The 17,625-nt window shown below is 43.1% G+C and overlaps 1 protein-coding gene across 1 annotated transcript in view; it reads right to left on the bottom strand.

The window, feature by feature from the left end:
* Positions 1 to 1,819: 1,819 nt before the first annotated feature.
* The window catches only part of triob (trio Rho guanine nucleotide exchange factor b), a 116,727-nt gene continuing 100,921 nt past the window's right edge, over positions 1,820 to 17,625 (bottom strand). Inside the window, exons 37-62 of the mRNA XM_061081841.1 lie at positions 16,298 to 16,584; positions 16,041 to 16,211; positions 14,539 to 14,634; positions 13,546 to 13,694; positions 13,299 to 13,365; positions 13,083 to 13,186; positions 12,635 to 12,704; positions 12,428 to 12,517; positions 12,218 to 12,310; positions 12,091 to 12,141; positions 11,889 to 11,966; positions 11,592 to 11,783; positions 11,291 to 11,468; positions 11,106 to 11,159; positions 10,285 to 11,024; positions 9,092 to 9,342; positions 8,871 to 9,000; positions 8,745 to 8,772; positions 7,885 to 8,047; positions 7,286 to 7,413; positions 6,860 to 6,938; positions 6,205 to 6,405; positions 5,979 to 6,117; positions 5,028 to 5,214; positions 4,294 to 4,520; positions 1,820 to 4,242 (exon numbers count right to left, since the gene is read on the bottom strand). Of these exons, the coding sequence (XP_060937824.1) occupies positions 4,114 to 4,242; positions 4,294 to 4,520; positions 5,028 to 5,214; positions 5,979 to 6,117; positions 6,205 to 6,405; positions 6,860 to 6,938; positions 7,286 to 7,413; positions 7,885 to 8,047; positions 8,745 to 8,772; positions 8,871 to 9,000; positions 9,092 to 9,342; positions 10,285 to 11,024; positions 11,106 to 11,159; positions 11,291 to 11,468; positions 11,592 to 11,783; positions 11,889 to 11,966; positions 12,091 to 12,141; positions 12,218 to 12,310; positions 12,428 to 12,517; positions 12,635 to 12,704; positions 13,083 to 13,186; positions 13,299 to 13,365; positions 13,546 to 13,694; positions 14,539 to 14,634; positions 16,041 to 16,211; positions 16,298 to 16,584 (4,082 nt within the window). The 3' untranslated portion in view covers positions 1,820 to 4,113. The remainder of the gene's footprint in view (positions 4,243 to 4,293; positions 4,521 to 5,027; positions 5,215 to 5,978; positions 6,118 to 6,204; positions 6,406 to 6,859; positions 6,939 to 7,285; positions 7,414 to 7,884; positions 8,048 to 8,744; positions 8,773 to 8,870; positions 9,001 to 9,091; positions 9,343 to 10,284; positions 11,025 to 11,105; positions 11,160 to 11,290; positions 11,469 to 11,591; positions 11,784 to 11,888; positions 11,967 to 12,090; positions 12,142 to 12,217; positions 12,311 to 12,427; positions 12,518 to 12,634; positions 12,705 to 13,082; positions 13,187 to 13,298; positions 13,366 to 13,545; positions 13,695 to 14,538; positions 14,635 to 16,040; positions 16,212 to 16,297; positions 16,585 to 17,625) is intronic.

Below are 17,625 nucleotides of genomic sequence, written 5' to 3'. Positions count from 1 at the left end.
AATAGAACAGACCCCGGAACCCTCGCTGCAGATCGCGAGCCAGCCGCGGCTCTTCCGGCAGCTTCCCGGCACAACGCTGCCGGTGCGAACAGCCCAATTATTTAACATGGGCGCGGAAAGGAAGCGGACAGCTTTCGTGGCGCCTCGCTGCGCTTCTATCTCCGGTGCGTCCCCGGGTTTAGAAGATGATGTTGTGATGTGAATGTTTTGGTTTATATTGCATGTGTCCCGTCATGATAAATCAGTCCCTTGTGCCGCCCTCTCGGCATTTTGCGCCCTAGGCAACCGCCTACTTCGCCTATGCCAGGAGCCGCCCCTGCTCTAGGCCTTGAGAGTCTTGTTATACATGTAACCTGACGATCGACCAGTTTCTGAACAACACATTACTCCTTTACTGCCATCTAGTGGCCATGCAGCATCTCGCAACACAGTACCTGAACAATGTATGATGATCCACTTGTTTGTAGTAGTAATAATAATAACAATAACACTGATAACATAATAATAATACATGTTAATTTATCCATGTAAATAAATGAAAAATATATAAAATAAAATAAATAAAATATAATTTTAAGATAATATCAGAAAAGGCTTTTGGATAGAAATTCAATCGGACTCCGACAGCGTAACTAGAAGCTATTGTGAAGGTCACAATGATCCCATCACCTCCGCAGATTACTGAGAAAATCCCTTTTAATAACAGAGAGTGATCTAGATATCTCAATGTCTTAGTGATTGAACTCTTTTGAGCTTTTCACTAAATTAAACCATGAACAAAAAAATGGTCGGACAGGGATGTATGTGTGTGACTCGATGCTCATGTCATGGACGCAAAGGAAAAGTTCTACATCAAGAAAAAAGAAACATGTGTGTTCACACTCTGCAGCTCCTGGAGGAGATTTTGAAGTTTACAGTACAGATTGTCGTCTTGTGGTATGCAAATATTTGCTGCTGCTGCAGCTGAGAATATACTGGGTTGATTTCACACCCGATAAAAATAGTATTTCCTTTTCGCACAAACGTGTCTGAACAAAGTTAACACAGTGCCACTGTGCAGAGATACAGGTAATTTTAGATGAGCAAAGGATAAACTGACAGATCAACATACATCACAGCTTCTTTAAATTTTTTTAACATTGTAATCACTTTTTGTTGAACAAAACAGCTGTCAGTAACATCTCTATTTTGCTCAAAGATTGAGCAAGTGATAGACATCACAAGAAGTTTGCAGAGGTGGGGGGGAAGTGTGTTCCTGGCAATGAAACAGCAGCATGTGTAGGCTGCAGATAAGATCAGTAGCAGCCCCTCTCTGTTTCATCTCTTAAAGCTTTTCAGATTCAGATCTTCATCTCAGTTTCACTTTACATTACTCATTCTTGTTTTAATCTTATAACTTCACTTTTCTTTGTCGAAGATAAAAAACATTCTTCTTTTTGGTCATATCATTGTAATCCTAGAGACAAAACAGATAAAACCAAAAAGGGGAATAGTGTGATCCATTTTCTCATGATGTCAAGTTTGAAATCAAATCATGTTGTTTTGAAGTAGTTTGTTATTGGACTTTCCCATTTATGTGATTGTCTTATTGAGCTGCTCAGGGTTTTTTCCCTTCCTGCAACTCATTCTTGGATTACGGCAACCGCCTTCGTCTTCCAACCCTTGACGGTGATGGGAAATAATAACTGAATAATAATAATAGTGTCATATGTGGGTGTTTGTGGATGTACTGTACTGTAATTTACTGTATGTGCACACAAAGTCTCAAAGACGGCCCCGCTGTTCCTTGTACGTTTAATGGCAAAATAACAGAGGACGAAATAAAATATTTACAACACATAATAACATGTAAACACAATCTTCTGTACAAAGAAATATACATGCAAAAGTAAGAATAAGTCATAATAAGACATTCAAAATGACATTGCTGCAGTCTTCTCCTATGTGTATTTAAAATATGACATAATTATGAGGTTTACATCCCGGGCGTTGGGCAAACTGCCCGACCCTCTCTGTACATCTTTACATTATGAGCTGGCTGGGTTTCCCAAAGGCATTTTATTACTTATCTTATTTATCTTTTATTTTTAGTTTAAATGAATAGGCTTTAAGAAAATTCAATAAAGTTAACAACAGCATGAATTTGGGAAACACAGACTCACACCAATAAATAAACATGACACAAAATGAGAGACTTAGACTGTACAGACCAACAAGAGTCGTTCAACTCAACAAATTAACTTCTTTAGCATTAAATCAGATCATCTGACAGTAAAGCTTGAAAAATAAAATGACAAACCATGTTTGATTTCAGTTTCAGCCACCTCTCTAGGTCAGACACTGAACTGGCACTTTAAAAAAAAAAGAAGAGTTTTCAACAACTTCACCTAACGAATATCAGCTCAGTCTAATGAAAACAATGGGAAGAGATCTCGTTCATGGCAGATACCTGTGAGCGGACGAAGGGATGTTTCTGAAATGTTGTGTCTCCTAGAGAGTGTAACGCACTCCCCGATCATTTCAAATCCACGGTGGTGGGCCACAAAGGGCATTTTTTCCAGACCTATTGCTCGGTAAAAAATGTCAGACAACTCTGTCTTATGACGTCGAACTGAGGTGCGACAAAATAAAAACGGAAAGTGAAATCATATCTAGCAACGCACACCAGCATCTACCTACAAAAGCCAAACAAACGCACACAGCAAACCACTTTGTGCACAGCTTGAAATAAAAAAAGACCAAGTGAAGCAATATTTGTTTTAGCTATAACACCTAACAATTTCTTATCACAATAAGAATAAATAAAACCAGACTGAACCTACGTAAACACTCATATCTGGGTTCAGTGTGCTCTGTCATAACTTAACATGAGAAATCCTGAAAAATCAAAAATAAACACATTTTAGCAGGAAAAATAAAACAAAGTCAACTTTGGTTTTGTTACAGAAACTTAAAAGCGTAACAATGACAAATGAAAGCGTAAGTGCCTGTATTTTATAGATACACATTTTCATACATTATTTCTGAAAATCTTCTGGGGGGAGGGGGGGTTGCAGATTTTAATACTGAACTTAATACGTAAGAGTTAACACAATACAGACATCTACCGCAGTACCAGGTACGTACATGCCTTTTTTCGTTTTTTTTGAGAATACGGCTACAACACAAGTCTTCATAAATAGTTGCATAAACGTTAAAGCTGCAACATTGCACATGGGAGCCGATGCATATTACAAGTGCATTTCTAGTAGCGCTTTGTTCGTAAAGAAAACCCGGGCGGCTGAAGGGTCCGCAGGGAGCGACTTATCTCCCTAAACTGCATGGGCTCACTAATGTCGGGCAAACAAAATAGTTCGTGTGAGACTTCAAAATGAGAACTAAAGGCAGGAATATGTTATTTACAAATAAGGCGGATGCAGGTAGAAATCGGAGAAAAAGCTTTGCCGAGTAGCTTTTTTGTTGCGCGACAGTTTTGGACGTAACTACAATGTGTCTCTGATCGTGGTTTTGGTCTTCATCTAGAGTGAGTGGACCCTGCTGGTGGGTGCACATCTCATTTCTCTTGTTTTATTTCAACGTAATAACTAACCTTTGTTTTCCCAAAAGGTATGAATAAAGACAGTTCTGTTTCCTCCCTGTACATGGTTTCATTTACAAAAAGTAATCTCTCCATACAAAAAAAACAAAACACACTTTCATGTGTTCAACCGAAAGCAGCCTGAATTACTCTTACACAGTATTCTTAATTTCTCTGTTTAACACTGTCCAGAGCGCAAGACTTGCCCGCGCTGGCATCAATGAGAAAGCTCAATAATATTTCTCCCTGCTAAGATCGAAATCTCCAATGGATTCCAACGGTTCATTTGTTGTGCAGGCATAAAGACAATATGCCAGGGATAAGGGCAGGTGGGGAGAGTCAAAGGGTTTAATCAGCAGAGTAGTCAAGTCAGTCAGCAGCAGCAGGACGTTTGTGGCTTCGTGAGGGAAAGGGAAATCGTTGTGGACATGTTGCTGGTGATCCTCTCAGCAGGCTTTTCTTTTTAAACACAGCTCATCTGAACCAGGCGACTCATCCAAGGAAGTTTCCTGGACACGCACAGCACATGGGGATGTCTAGTGGTTTAGCAGGCGGCTCTCTAGGAAGGCCTTAACGGAGCCAATGGGCCGAATGTCGTTCTGGTGTTTTCTTCTCTCGATGAAGGAAATGAGCCTGGAGGTATCCAGATGTGCCGAATGATGACTCTGAGATGGCGGCTGGGAGTGATTTAAGTTGGAGTGTCCAGTGTTCATCACACCATAAGGCCGGAGCCACGGATCCTGCAGGCAGGACGCCGCGGAGGGCCGTCGCTCCGGCTCGCCCTGGAGCAGCACGCGGACAAAGTCCCTGGCAGCCGGGCTGACGCCCTGGAAGTAGTCCTCGGGGAAGCTGAAGTCCAGGTGGCAGATGTTCAGACACGTCTCCTCCACACTCTCATCCAGGAAGGGAGAGGCGCCGCTTAGTATAACATAGGTCACCACCCCTGTATCAATACACCGGTAAATCGATCAGTCAACCGCTCAGTCAGTTACTAACAGATGAGATGTCAGCCACTCTTTATCCTCTTTTTTTGATTTTTTTTAACACATTTCATTCATTATGTTTATTTGTAAGAATATTAAATGAATGTGTTCAGGTCAACCCCAAACAGTGATGGAGGGATAGTATATAAGTTCCACCAATTATTTTCTCTCTCAATTTCCTGTTATAACACCAATATTACTAAGACAGTTCTTCACCAGATAATTAATTTATCTCATAAAACTTTCTTGCATTTGATCCCTATCATCTCTTTTTACTGCATCTATTATTTTAAATAGTAATTAAATTAAAAATCGAAATATATCTATCTTAAATGTATAATCTATACAACAGCAGGCTTATCTGAAACATCAAAATACTAACGCAATAAAAATTGGAGTTTTTATTTTAATATGTTCTGCAGTATATAAAAGCCAAAGATACAAACCACATGGTTTGAGCTACAGACCTAAGCTCCACAGGTCAGACGTCAGTGAGACAGGCTGACCCAGGACCAGCTCAGGAGCACAGAACTCTGGGCTCCCAAGGAGAGGATGGATGTAGGAGGAAGGAGGGCTCAGCTGCACGGCGTCACCGAAGTCTGTCAGCTTGATGAGGGGCTGAGAGGACGCGTGTTCCACCACAATGTTCTCAGGCTGCAGAGGCAAGGAAAAGATGATTACTTTTTCTTTTTATTGGTCTAATTTCTTTAAGTAGACCAGAGAGAACAGTGGAGAGAGGAAATGAGGGAGAAACAGAAGCAAGATTTCAGGCACAAAAAGATTCTGTGGGAAACACCTTGCTCCAATTTTTTCCATTTACTTTCACCAACATTGAGTGATAGGACATTTCTTTTTAAATTGTCACTGATATCCCATAGACTGATTGATGGATCTTCAAGATTTTTTTTGGGACTGATATCTATGATGATTTGATGCAGATCCAAATAAAAATGAAGCTTGAGTATTAAATACGTATACATCAGGGGGCTGCTAGACCTTGGCCATTGTCGGATGTAAACTGTCGGTGATTCATAGCGAGGAAACAAAAAAGAGTCCCCTCTTCTTTGATAACCTGCCAATTCTGCCCTCCTCTTTCAGCCTCTCTATCTCTATCTATATCTATATTCTCTCTATGGGAGAGAATCTGAGTGGGAAGGTGAGCATTCTACATCTGATAACTAAATCACAGAATCCGCAGTTTATTTTTAGAAGTTGAAACAGGCTACTTCTGCAAAACATTATGTGGACGGGACACAAAGTAAAAGGAGGGCTAAGAATAAACAAATCTTTTACTAATGCATCATGTAAATGAGCCACTTGTGACATTTCATATGATTCTCTGATTGTCTGGAACGGAGTTTTGTAACGCCTGTGATATTCCCCATGACCTGAGGAGCGAGTTAAAAACGTGCAGTTACTTTGAGATCAAGGTGAGCGATCCTCCAGCCGTGCAGGTAGTGGAGGGCTTCAAGAATATCTCTGAGGTAGAGAGCCACTTTCTCCTCTGTCAAGTTTCCCCAGCTCACTATGTAGTCCAGGAAACGTCCCTGGTCGGCCCTGTAAAGAAAATCACTGGGTTATTAACCTACGTCCTTCGAGCAGTGGATAAGTCCTGCAGCAACATGGGAACACCGCTGAACTTACATGTCCAGAATAAGAACGAAGCTGCTGAACGTCTCGTACGTGTCCAGCAGTTTGACCAGGTTGGGATGGTCCACACTCTGCAGAAGTCGGATCTCCTGCAGCACCTGTTCTCGGCGCAGCAGCTTCTTGTTGACGTGTTTCGCTGCCACGGTCCGTTTGCTCCCTCTCTGGTCGCACCGCTTGGTCACTGAGAAACGTCCCCTGTGGAGCGGGAATCACATGTTGAGGAACATCTGAGTACCATGAATTATTTTGTGCTGCCTCCATGCTCTAGATGTGGGGAATTTGAAATTTCCTTTTTTTTAATAAATGTTTTAATATATATTTTATTGAACATCAATGATGCGAGCTATCCACAGAAGAAAGAGAAAGACCAAAAAACAATGCTCCTGATTTTGTGTTTTTTTCCCCTAACCCCTAGTAATTCCACCCATCTTAGGGTGAAAGGGAAATTTCGTTTTTTTATTTTACCATCTTCCCTCCTTTCTGTAGATGTAGTTTCACTTACTGATCAGTATTTTGCATTTTGAAATTTTATTCCAGGAAATGAGTTGTCTCTTCTTATGTATTTTACTGAATTGTTTTGTGTGACATACATCGCAGATAGATACTTTTCCTTCAATGCCTGCATTTCTTTTCCTCAGTGCACTCTTACCTTCCTAGTTCAGTGATCTCTGTGTAGTGGGACTCAAAGCTGCCTTTCCAGAGGACCTCACTGCCATCATCCTGGAAACCTGACAACACATGTTGTATTCAGATTGGGTTAAATACACCGGCTACTACTGGAACAAAAGGTAAGAAGGGCTTATTTTAAGCTAAGGTTAGGTTTATAGAAGTCAAAATTGGCCATAGGTGTGAATGTGAGTATGCATCTCTGTAAGTCGGCCCTGTGATGGACTGGTGACCTGTCCTGTGTGTTCCCTGTCCTCTTGCCCCATATCCTTGTCACCCTCAAAGCATAAGCAGTATAGATAAAAGATGGATGGATGTGTGAGAGAAATTTGTTTTAGCAGTTATAAACCTCAAACAGATGTGGTGTTGCTGCCACAATATACCCATTCATGCCCTACCACAACGGGACCCTCACCTGAGACTGTGACGCCGGCGTAAGAGGTGACGGTGCCGGCTACGTTTGTGGCAACACACGTGTACACACCGCTGTCCTCGACCGACACTCCAAGGATACACAGGGCTGCCTCTCCTGTCTCACTGTAGAAACAAGGAGGAGGAGATGAGCTGCCAATCAGGAAGCACCACAAGCTTTTCTCCTTTGGATCATTGCATTTTATATCTCTGTGATTCTTCCTGGGCTTTACCCCTACATCATCAAATCAACGCACTTTGCTCAAGTACCAGTCCGGACTCTCTCCATTATCAGTGCTGCTGCTGAACAGAAAGGAAGCTTATCGTCTCTGTGCTTGCCTCCCTACACTGGCCCTCTCCAATTGATCTTAAAATTGCATCATTCCATTTTAAGGCCAAGCCCGAAATACACTGCTGATTTCTTTTAGCTTGTATGTGCTCTCTCGATTGCTGAGCTCTGACAATGGGAGATTGGGCTTTTGCAAATAGAGCCGGCACCAGCATCTGGCCACTGAAGTCAGAAACGCATCTATGGTAACAGCGAGAGTACTGCACCATGCAGCTGCATGCATAAAACAAACAAACATATGCTGTCACCTGTGTGTTATGCTGTAGCGTCCGTTGTTGCTAAGCGTGCTGTTGTCAGGTCCCCGCCAGGTGACTGTGGCCCGGGGTCGACCACACACTTTACAACTCAGGGTAACACTGTCGCCACTCTCACACGCTACGTCACCGACAGGGATAAGGAACTCTGGAGGAGCTGCAGAGAAAGAATTAAAAGGTTAGGATGTGCCTTGAATGTATTAAAAGTTTCCAGTTTAAAAATAAGGGCTCGTGACAGGAGGGGATGTATGTGTAGGGAAATGTGAAAGATAATAAGTAATTCAAGCTACTATATTTATAAGAGAGACGCTGGAAGTCAGTCACAGGAGGCTAGGATAAAGTCCATGAGATGCCTAATTTCTACTAAATTGAATGACCAACAACATTTTATAGCAGTGTTGAGAAGAAAACAATCATTAAACTTGACTTTAGGGCAAATAGGCACATTCAATCCACTATTACCAACAAAAATCCACAATCCATTCAGTTCTTGTCTAACACTGATGGCGTTACATTTGTACATCAAATAAGCTCAAAAGAAAATTCCCTGAATGTTCTACAATGAAATCATGTTTTCAAAAATCTACAGATGGCCTGTCATTGTGCTACTCTCAAAATATTCCTTTAGAAAATCAAATGAAAGTTTCTTAAATTGATTTTGGAAAACTTTTTTTGCCTTGCAGTTGGTGTCCCTCACCAGTAGAGGCTGCTGGGACCGCCTCATCATGCTCACTTCCAGCACTCTTGCTTTGTACCGTTTATAGGTTCAGTCTTTCTTAGTGTTTCCTTTTTCATTTAAAAACACAAACATACTCTTCATCTCCTTCACCAAAAGCAACAAGTTGTGGACCTACCATCATAGATGAAGTTGGGATTTAGAAGCTGTAATGGAAAACACAAGAGACTTAATTAGATTTTCTTTGCACAAATAGTTGAAAACAACTTTTAAACACAGTAAAAGTTGTCTTCACCCTCTCTACCTTGACAGAGACTTTGTTGGCCAGGCTGTCCTGAGACTTGCGGTAGCCGTTCTCCATTTTCCTGCCCTCTTTGTCTCTTTTCTCAGATTTACGGCGGATACGGAGCGCTGTGTGCCATGACAATGATTTTCTAAAAGGAGCAAACAAAACAATCATCGGGTTATTTTCTGTGTACGGTAACCATGATGAAAAACAACCATAGTCTAATCCTTTGTCCTTACTTGATGGTTCCTTCAGGGAGCTCGGGCGTGATGGAGGATGAGGTGTGTCCTAATACGTAGCCAGGGATCCAGCCCTCGGCTGCAGGGCAGTGCTCGTTGGCCGCCCTGTACACCAGGAACATGCTCTGCTGGTTGCTGGCTAGCATTTGGACGACTTCACCCTGCACCACGCTGATCTCATCCTCCTTCACTGCCACGTAGTCCTGGGTCACCAACATGGTGGACACACTGCTGCTGCTACTGCTTTCACTCTGTGAGGAGAGGAGGATTGTTAATAGGCTTTCATCACAACCGAATGTGAGACTGCACAAACAACACATTTAAATACACGTGAGCAACTACACTCCTGAAAAGAAGGGACGTACAGATGTGTATCAGTGGCTTCAAACCAATCAAATTCAGGATTTGATTGAGATTAACACACACAAATGACCTCGCTAAAATGCTTGATGCATGCAGCACAGGGAAACACTGCAAAAATGCTTTTCATCAAGAACGGTTAAAAACAACTGCACACGTCTACAGTGATGGCTGAAAAGTCATATGAGAGTTAAGCTGTGAAGCAGAAGTTATGATCAGAGGTGTCGAGATGTGACACGTTTCACATGTCTGAAAGGACAGAGTGACGATGAAGACGCTATCATCTTGAAGAGAGACAGAGCAGGCTGAAGTGGAGCAAACGTCAGCTGGTGTCGTCTCGAGGTTCAGACTAAACTGGCTTAGAGGAAAAAAGGAGAAGGGAGGCGAAGTGAGTAAAAAGCTCCTGATATGGGCCAAGGTTTGGATTAGAGAATATTGTACGGGAAGTTTCCCCGAGGAGGAATCAGTCAAAAGGATGAAAGAGGAATTGTGTTTTTTTAAACTCATCTGGTAACTGTTAGTGTCTATTAGCTGGAGTTGAGAAGCGCACGCATATGACGCTCAGAGAGAGAGAGAGAGTCTTAGACAGCAGATACAACAGTTGCTCGGTGAGTTAGATCCACACTGTTAGTACAATCCAGAGCCAGAAAATCCTTTCACACACAGTGCCGGGGGAGTTAGTGCACTCAGATAGCCGTTAATCTCCGCTGCGGTAGTTGCTGCATGTACAAGCCATTCTCAGAGCCAGCGGCAGGGTGACTGAAGGCGGTGGTTAGTCACTAGTGAGTAGCTCAAGGCCTCGCTGAAGCCTGGGCCTCGACTTGGCATCTTACCCCGTTGCTCTGGGTGGACTGTATGGACTGTTCGCTGGTGGAGGAGCAGGTGCTCATGCGGTCTATGTCCTTACTGTGCGTCGAGTGGCGGTGATGAGAGGGCGTCCCGTGGCTTCCTCTGCCCAGAGAATCCCCTCCACCGTCACTTGGGTAGGAGAAGGATCCAGGACGGCTGGTGTGAGAGGGAGGTACAGCTGGGACCATAGCCCAGAAGACGTTGCCTTTATGGGCCGGACTGGAGGGGACAAACGCCTCCTTCCCTCCTCCTCCAGGTGACTGAGGCGATATCAGAGGAGCAACTGTCCCGATTCGAGGTTTTTTTTGCGGCAAGTTCAGAGGAGCCACGGCCATTTGTGGTATTCCAGCTGTTTGATGTTTCTGGGTTTCCTCAAAGCCTCCGAGGCCTTGCCTGCCCTCCATGCTGCCTGACGACCTGTTACTGTTATTACTGTTACTTCCATGAGGATTATCCAGCATCCTCATCTTAGGGACCTCTGAGGCTAACAGCTCCCCGTTTGTGGGGGTGTCAGAGAAGGGGTTAGAGGGGAGGGACTGAAGGGGAGGTTGGCAGGGTGACCACATACCTGCTGATCTGTCGGGCCCCTCGGGGCCCGGGGGGTGGTGGTGGTGGACGGGCTGGGGGAGGCGTGAGGACGGCTGGGGGATGCGGGAGGGTCGGGAACGAGGGCCGCACAGAGAGGAAGAACTGCCCCCTGATCCTCCAGAGCCACCGCCGCCACCTCCGCCTCCCATGTTGGCGGTACTGTTGGAGCTGCTTCCTCCTGGCAGTCCTCCGCTGCTGCTACTGCTGGGTGGACCACCCGGCCCGCCGCCACCCACGTGGTTCCTCTGGTACTCTATGGGGGATGTCAGAGCTGTGGGAGAGGATGAGTGGAAACGTTTCATTTAAGAAAATACAATTTGTGTAAACCCTTTGGATTATTCAAAAAGACTGGAAAAACCTCAAAATCTCATGTGCACAGTATGAAGTCAAGTGATGTCTTACCATTGAGGAAATTGCGCTGGTTCTCCAGTATCTGGCTGACCTGGTGGACCCAGACTTGACTGACTCCAGGGCTCGTTGAGTGGAGGGTGTACCTCTCCAGGCTTCCACTGGAGGATCTGGAAGTAAGCGTAAACTTGCAGGGGTCGTCTGCATTTTCTTCTAGACCCAGCCAGCTCACCTGGAGTAATGGAACAGAGCAGGAAGGAAGGAAAAGAGCGGTGTGTTTTAAAAAGTTAAAAGGAAAAACAGCCATGTTTGCAAGGAATTAGACTTTTCTGTCACTTTATTGTGCTGCACTGACCTTGATGTTGTTCTTGAAGAGGTAGCCAGGAGTAGAGAAGCCCTTCTTTTTGTCCAGGGGCTCACTGAAGATGACGATCTGTTCAAACAGGAAGACTCTCCTCTCCTTCATCCTGGACAGAAGTCCTCCATCCTGGTCGGACACCATGAAGGTGTCCTGGAGGATCAATCTGCCCTGAGCCACAATCTTACCCTGAAGAAGTAGAAGTAAAAATGATTGCACACTGACACCTAGTGGATAACTCTAACCCTACATCGTTTCATTCTGAGCACAGGAGAGAATAAAGAGCCGACTTACCTCGAAGCCTTGAAGGCGACCAACATTCATCATGTCATTGCAGCGTTTGGGGACCACACACATCACCTCCACAGCTTTCTAAAGGAGAATAAAAGAGTAGAACAAACACTTAGAGACACATTTCTTGCAAGAGAGCAAATCAAAAGAAAATGCATGATGTATATAGTCGCTTTAATAAATGCACAGTGGCAGCTCTTCTTACCTCCAGCTCTAATGTGTCCACTCCAGCCTTCTTAGAAATTTTATGAAGATCCTGAGAAAGATAAATCGTGTTGATCAATAAGTTCAACATGGTAGATTCTGAAAGCTGCCTGCACCGTTAGATTTACCTTGAGCAGCAGCTGGTACTTCATTATGCGCTGAACAGGTTTGATGAGCAGGTCAGTGATCTGCAGTCTGTGGCCCATTCGCTGCTTAAGGTCCTGAGTGAAAGAAAATAGAAAAACTAATTAGTGATCAATACACCACAGATAATCTGTTTAGAAGTAAAACAAGACAGGTGTGGTGTGAGATGGTGTAAAATGGTTTCACAGGCTTACTTCAAAGTAAGTGTCGATGTACTCTGACACGATGTGCTCAGATTTAGGTTTGTTCTGACAGTACACGATGTACATGTGTAGCCTCCGCTCCTGTGGTCAAAACAGAGCCAGAAAAGCAAAGTCAGCTTTTAAAACACGATAAGAAAAAGAAAAGACAACTTAGAAAAACATTATTCTCTCACTTTCTCTATTATATTCATATATTACCTGTTTGACGAACAGAGTAGCCAGCCGGTCGGGATCCTCCAGACACCTCTCAAGTTCTCCCAAGAAAAAACTTTAATGAAATTAAGAGAGGGGGAAAAAAAACTGTTATTTAACCTGCCAAGGAACATGGTCTTGACTATAGTATGTTTTTATTCTTCAGCAGATAATATTATTCTATTATTCTATAATTGCTCCACTCCAAGGAGGTGATGCTTTCATGCTATTCACTCACTTATTTGTCATTCTGTGTTTCAGCAGGATTAAACAACAAATACATTTTGGATTTCCATGAAATATTGTTGAGAATATTCAGTAGAAATAATGATTATGGTCGACTATAAAATGGCTTTTTTTCAATTGCTAAGCCAAATTGGAAGTTGAAATTCAATAAGTTATATTTGTAGTAGAATTCGTGGGGCATGTTATCAGAAGGAAACTGTGCACATACTCTTTGTGCCAGTCATAGATCTGATGGATGTTTCCAAAGACGATCTTGTCTTTTCCTCTCATGTCGTCTGGAACTCCTTCCTCCTTCATCCTGCTTATGTAGCCCTGCAGGGAAAAAGTCAACTTATTTGTAAAATATGCAGCAAACACTGATTAAAGAAAACTATATTCCAAAGTTAAAATCTCATATTGTTATTTCTTATTTAATAAGTTTTACCTCCACCACTGATCCCAGGTCCCTGACATAGTCTCTCTCAGTCTCCACTAGCTCCAGAAGCACATAACTGAGAGATAGAAAACAGAAGTTGTCACTGTGTAACACAGACACAACACACTCAGTCATGGACCAACATCAGAAATGCTCCATATAAGCACACAAATGAAGACAAAGGCGACAAAGTGATGGAAGTCTGAGCAAATTTTTGTTTATCGAAGTACAAACGAGACACAGGCTAGCAACTCACTGTCTCCTCTTGAGGAATCCGGACTTGCGCTCGTCCAACTCGTCGATGGGCGAGGAGGAGGAGAGGAGGGAGTTGTCGGAGGGTACGAGGGAGGGGGAGCTGCTGTCGCCCTGCTCCATCGACAGAGAGCTTGGACGATCCTCCAGAGACTGAAGAGAGAGGAGAGGGAGAGGGGGAGTCAGAGGCTGAGAGTAGATGTGAACTTCTCTTCATTGTACAATGAGGTTTCAGGGTTGGATTGAAGAAAAAAGATTTCCCGAGATTCAGAGAATAATGTTGTAATAATATGAGAATAAAGTCGTAATTTAATGAGAATAAAGAAAAACAAAACATTTTCTAAGCATGGCCCCAGAGAGGGGAACCCTTATAATCGCCGGAGTTTCGCAAAATTGAACTATTGAACCAATGTCATTGTTCCTTGAGGAAGTGCGAAACCCCTTTGAGTACAAATCGATCACTTCCAAACACATCCTCCTCTGCAAAAGAGGCAACTTCCTCCAAGTCTTCCTCTGTGTGGTATTGAAACTTTATTTGTGTAATCTTATGCCTTTATTCTCGTAAAATTACAACTCTCCTTTTGTCATAATATAATTTTATTTTTGTAAAATTACTTCTAACTTCTCCAACTCTCAGGTTTTGTTTTGTTTTAAGTGTCCCTGATATGCTTTCCATTAATGCATAATTCATTTCATTTGTTCAACATGGATTAGATATAAAGCTGTGTGTATTGACTTTGGTATGTGTGTGTATGAGGTTGAGTGCAATGTCCATTTGTTGGAGCAGTGGACAGCTGGCACAGTGAGTCAGTCCTGACAGCTGACTGGTAGGCCATGATGCCATTCTCTGCCAACAACACCAGAGAAGGGTGTGGATGGGTGTGTGTGTGAGTGTGTGTGTGTGAGAGCTTTGACAAACATCTATTGGAATTGTTCTGCGTACAAATGTGCCACATTGGCTTGTACGTGTGAGTGCAGATTATGAACTCTCTCTCACCATCTTGCTCTTCACCAGCTCCTCGATGGCACTGACCAGCTCTGCAGCACTGGGCGTCTCTGAACTACTGGGACGACCGGAGAGACGACACGCAGACTGGAAGAGAGAGAGAGAGAGCGAGAGAGAGAGAGAGAGAGAGAGAGAGAGTTAACGGTTAAGGTCATAAAACATATGAAGGTGCAAAACGTGGTGGTGCTGCATGCAGACAGGTGTGATGCAGCATCTTTGCATGTGATCAGTCTCACCATTGCTGAGTGTGGACCCCGATATTCCACATGTCCAAATGAGGACTGGTGGGTGTGCTCTCCCTGATAAGAGGGTTAATCGGGGGCCAAGTTGGAGGTTATGACAGGGGTTTCGATAAAGGGAAAGCTCTGGGATTGGACTGCTCTATAAACACGAGCACCATGATTGGTCAAACAACTTATATACAGCAAACAATGTTGCTTAACACTCCACTGGGGGGAGACTTTCCCTCTGCAACAGGATCCTCTGTACACTACAGAACTTAATGGGGATTTACCATTTAGTTCCACATACACCTCAGTGAACACGTGAATGGAGGAGTATAATACACACTCCATTGAATGACAGTTAGTTTGGTGGGAGAGAGATAAGAGCGAGGCACAAAAAGAAAAGTGAAAGAACGAAGGATCCAAAGTGGAGATGATGAAGTGGTTTTACATGGAGAGATAGGGAAACTGGGCAAGAAGAGAAGCAGAACAGAAATCAACGTAATGCTGAAGGAAGGAACATGCAACCATTAAATAATAAGAGGAAACAAAAGAAAAAGGATTAGTGCCAAAGCAAAAGTTTAGCTGTGTAATTGTATAGCTCTCTGTGAGGATGAAGTGATATTTATTTTGCAATCTCAGAATTTTTTTCTTAAAATGATTAGTACCAGAGTCAGTGTAGCTGTGCAGAGGACAAGTGATATTTGTGAACCAAACATAAAAAAACGGCTGCACAAAATAGGAAGAATACTTTTTTTCAATCTGTCTATACGTCCAATTTGAAATATTTAATATCTTGACTTTATGTTTGTAAAATGAGGAATTTTTTCTCATAATATTTTGACTTTATTGTCATAATATTACAAGTTTGTACTCGTAAAATTTAAAAACTGCAATAAAATGACTTAATACAAAAAAAAAAACGTTATTTTTCTTAAGGTTTACACTATTGAAGAATTTCAATTAAAATCTGCGAGAGAAGAGAATTATATATAATATTATATATATGTATTATTTATATGTGTATATATATATATATATATATATATATATATATATATATATATATATATACATATATAATATTATATATAATTCTATATATATTCTGTGTGCATGAATAAAAAGCATGTGCAGCTCATTTAAAGCACATCAATTTTCTCAGGCTGAGTGAAAAAAAAAAGATATATATTTGTCTTGGGTGACTGGGCATCATGTTTTCTACATACAGTACTTTGCCTGTCACCATGATTTAAAGCTTCCACCCACCTTGTCGTCCTGGAAGTCAGGCTGCAGCAGGCTGTGCTGCTGGATGGCCATAGGGGGCGGTAGAGGGACGGCGTCAGCGCCCTCTTCTCCTTCCTCCTCGCCACAGCTCTGCATGCCTGATGAAGAAGACTTGGACAGGGTGCCACTGCTCAGCCCCTCGTTACGCATGCGCTGCAGAGAGAAACAGAAGGAACAGTGATTAACTGGAAAGGTCAGGAGCAGAACTTGATGTTTAAATGTTCTCCATCTGTCCTTACGTCCTCCAGTGTCTCATCCTGTGGCGTGGCTGCGCTGTCGTCCGAGTCCTTCTGCGAGCCGGGGATCGTGTCCATGTTCTTCCGGGTGCCATCGCGGTTCTTCTTGTGCTTGTGGGCGAGCTTCTTGACGTGGCCGTCGGCCTTGCCGGAGCTGAGCCGCCGCACAGGGCTGGTCAGCCACTTCCTCAGAGTGTTCCCTGGACGCTTTGGCCCTGGCGAGCTGTGGGGGCCCAGGGTTTGGCTGGAGCCCGGCTGCAGGGCGTCGTTACTGGATACGGACAAGGTGTCTAAAGGGGAAGAAGAGACAGAGGAGGTTGATAATGATGTCATATGTTAAGTATAAGTGATCCAACTGAAGACAAAATGGTTGTCTAATAACAGGACTTCCATTGATTGAAAGGTCTCCTATTTCAGGGGCTAACTCTAAGCAACAGCTAATCCAAGTGATTAATGTTGTCTGGTGACATGAAACATCACAAATGCTGCAAACACAACATCACGTCAGTTCACTTCAACGCAGGCGGTTCTCCCGACAGTGTCATGGTCATCACATCACAAAGTCATCACATTTCAGGCTAAAAATTTGTATTTTTTACTGCTGTTTTTACAGAATGTTCCAGAGTACCAACAAACTGTAAAAATACTTTATGGGCACCGTCTATCCCTTTCGGAGTTTCGCTTGAGTGGGAGAAGCTTGAGGAAACATTTTGTCTGCGTTTGTTTGTTCCCTGTGTGTGTTTGTGTTGTGTGCAGCAGGCAGCCTGGCCCTCACAGTGACGGCGGCTCCTTGGGGGATAATCTGTGGGAGGAAAGCTGTTGATTTCGAGCAAAAATGGAGCAATGAGAAAATAATAGAGAATAAAGGGAATGCTTGAGGCTTTGTCTGACATATGAACGCATCCGTCTCACCTGTCTGCTGACTCACTCCTATTTTAACTCCCTGCCTTATCAACCACTGCCCTGGTGTTCCCTTGTTACCTCCAACATGGAAGTTATGTTTTCACCCAGGTCAGTTTGTCTGCTGGTATATTGGCATGGTTACATAGTTTTAAAAAGGATTACGCAAAAACTGCAAGGCGGATTACCAGGAAACTTGGTGGAAGGAAACAGGGAAGAACCCATTCAATTTTGGTGCAGCTCTAGATCAGGAGACCGATCCCGGAATTCTTTATCACTGTCCTTCACATTTAAAAGGTGTTTTTCATAATTTCCGTTGATTTCTCAGGGAATAATTGATGGATCTTGATAAAGAAAAACAAGCATGTTTAGGGGCCTGATATTTCTGTTTCTGCAATTTGGTGCAGATCCAAATAATAATGCAGCTCTAG

Source organism: Limanda limanda, chromosome 11, assembly GCF_963576545.1.
Source record: "Limanda limanda chromosome 11, fLimLim1.1, whole genome shotgun sequence".
NCBI lineage: Eukaryota > Metazoa > Chordata > Actinopteri > Pleuronectiformes > Pleuronectidae > Limanda > Limanda limanda.
Note: the sequence above shows the minus strand (reverse complement) of the source record. Positions and strands in the feature narration are given on the sequence as shown.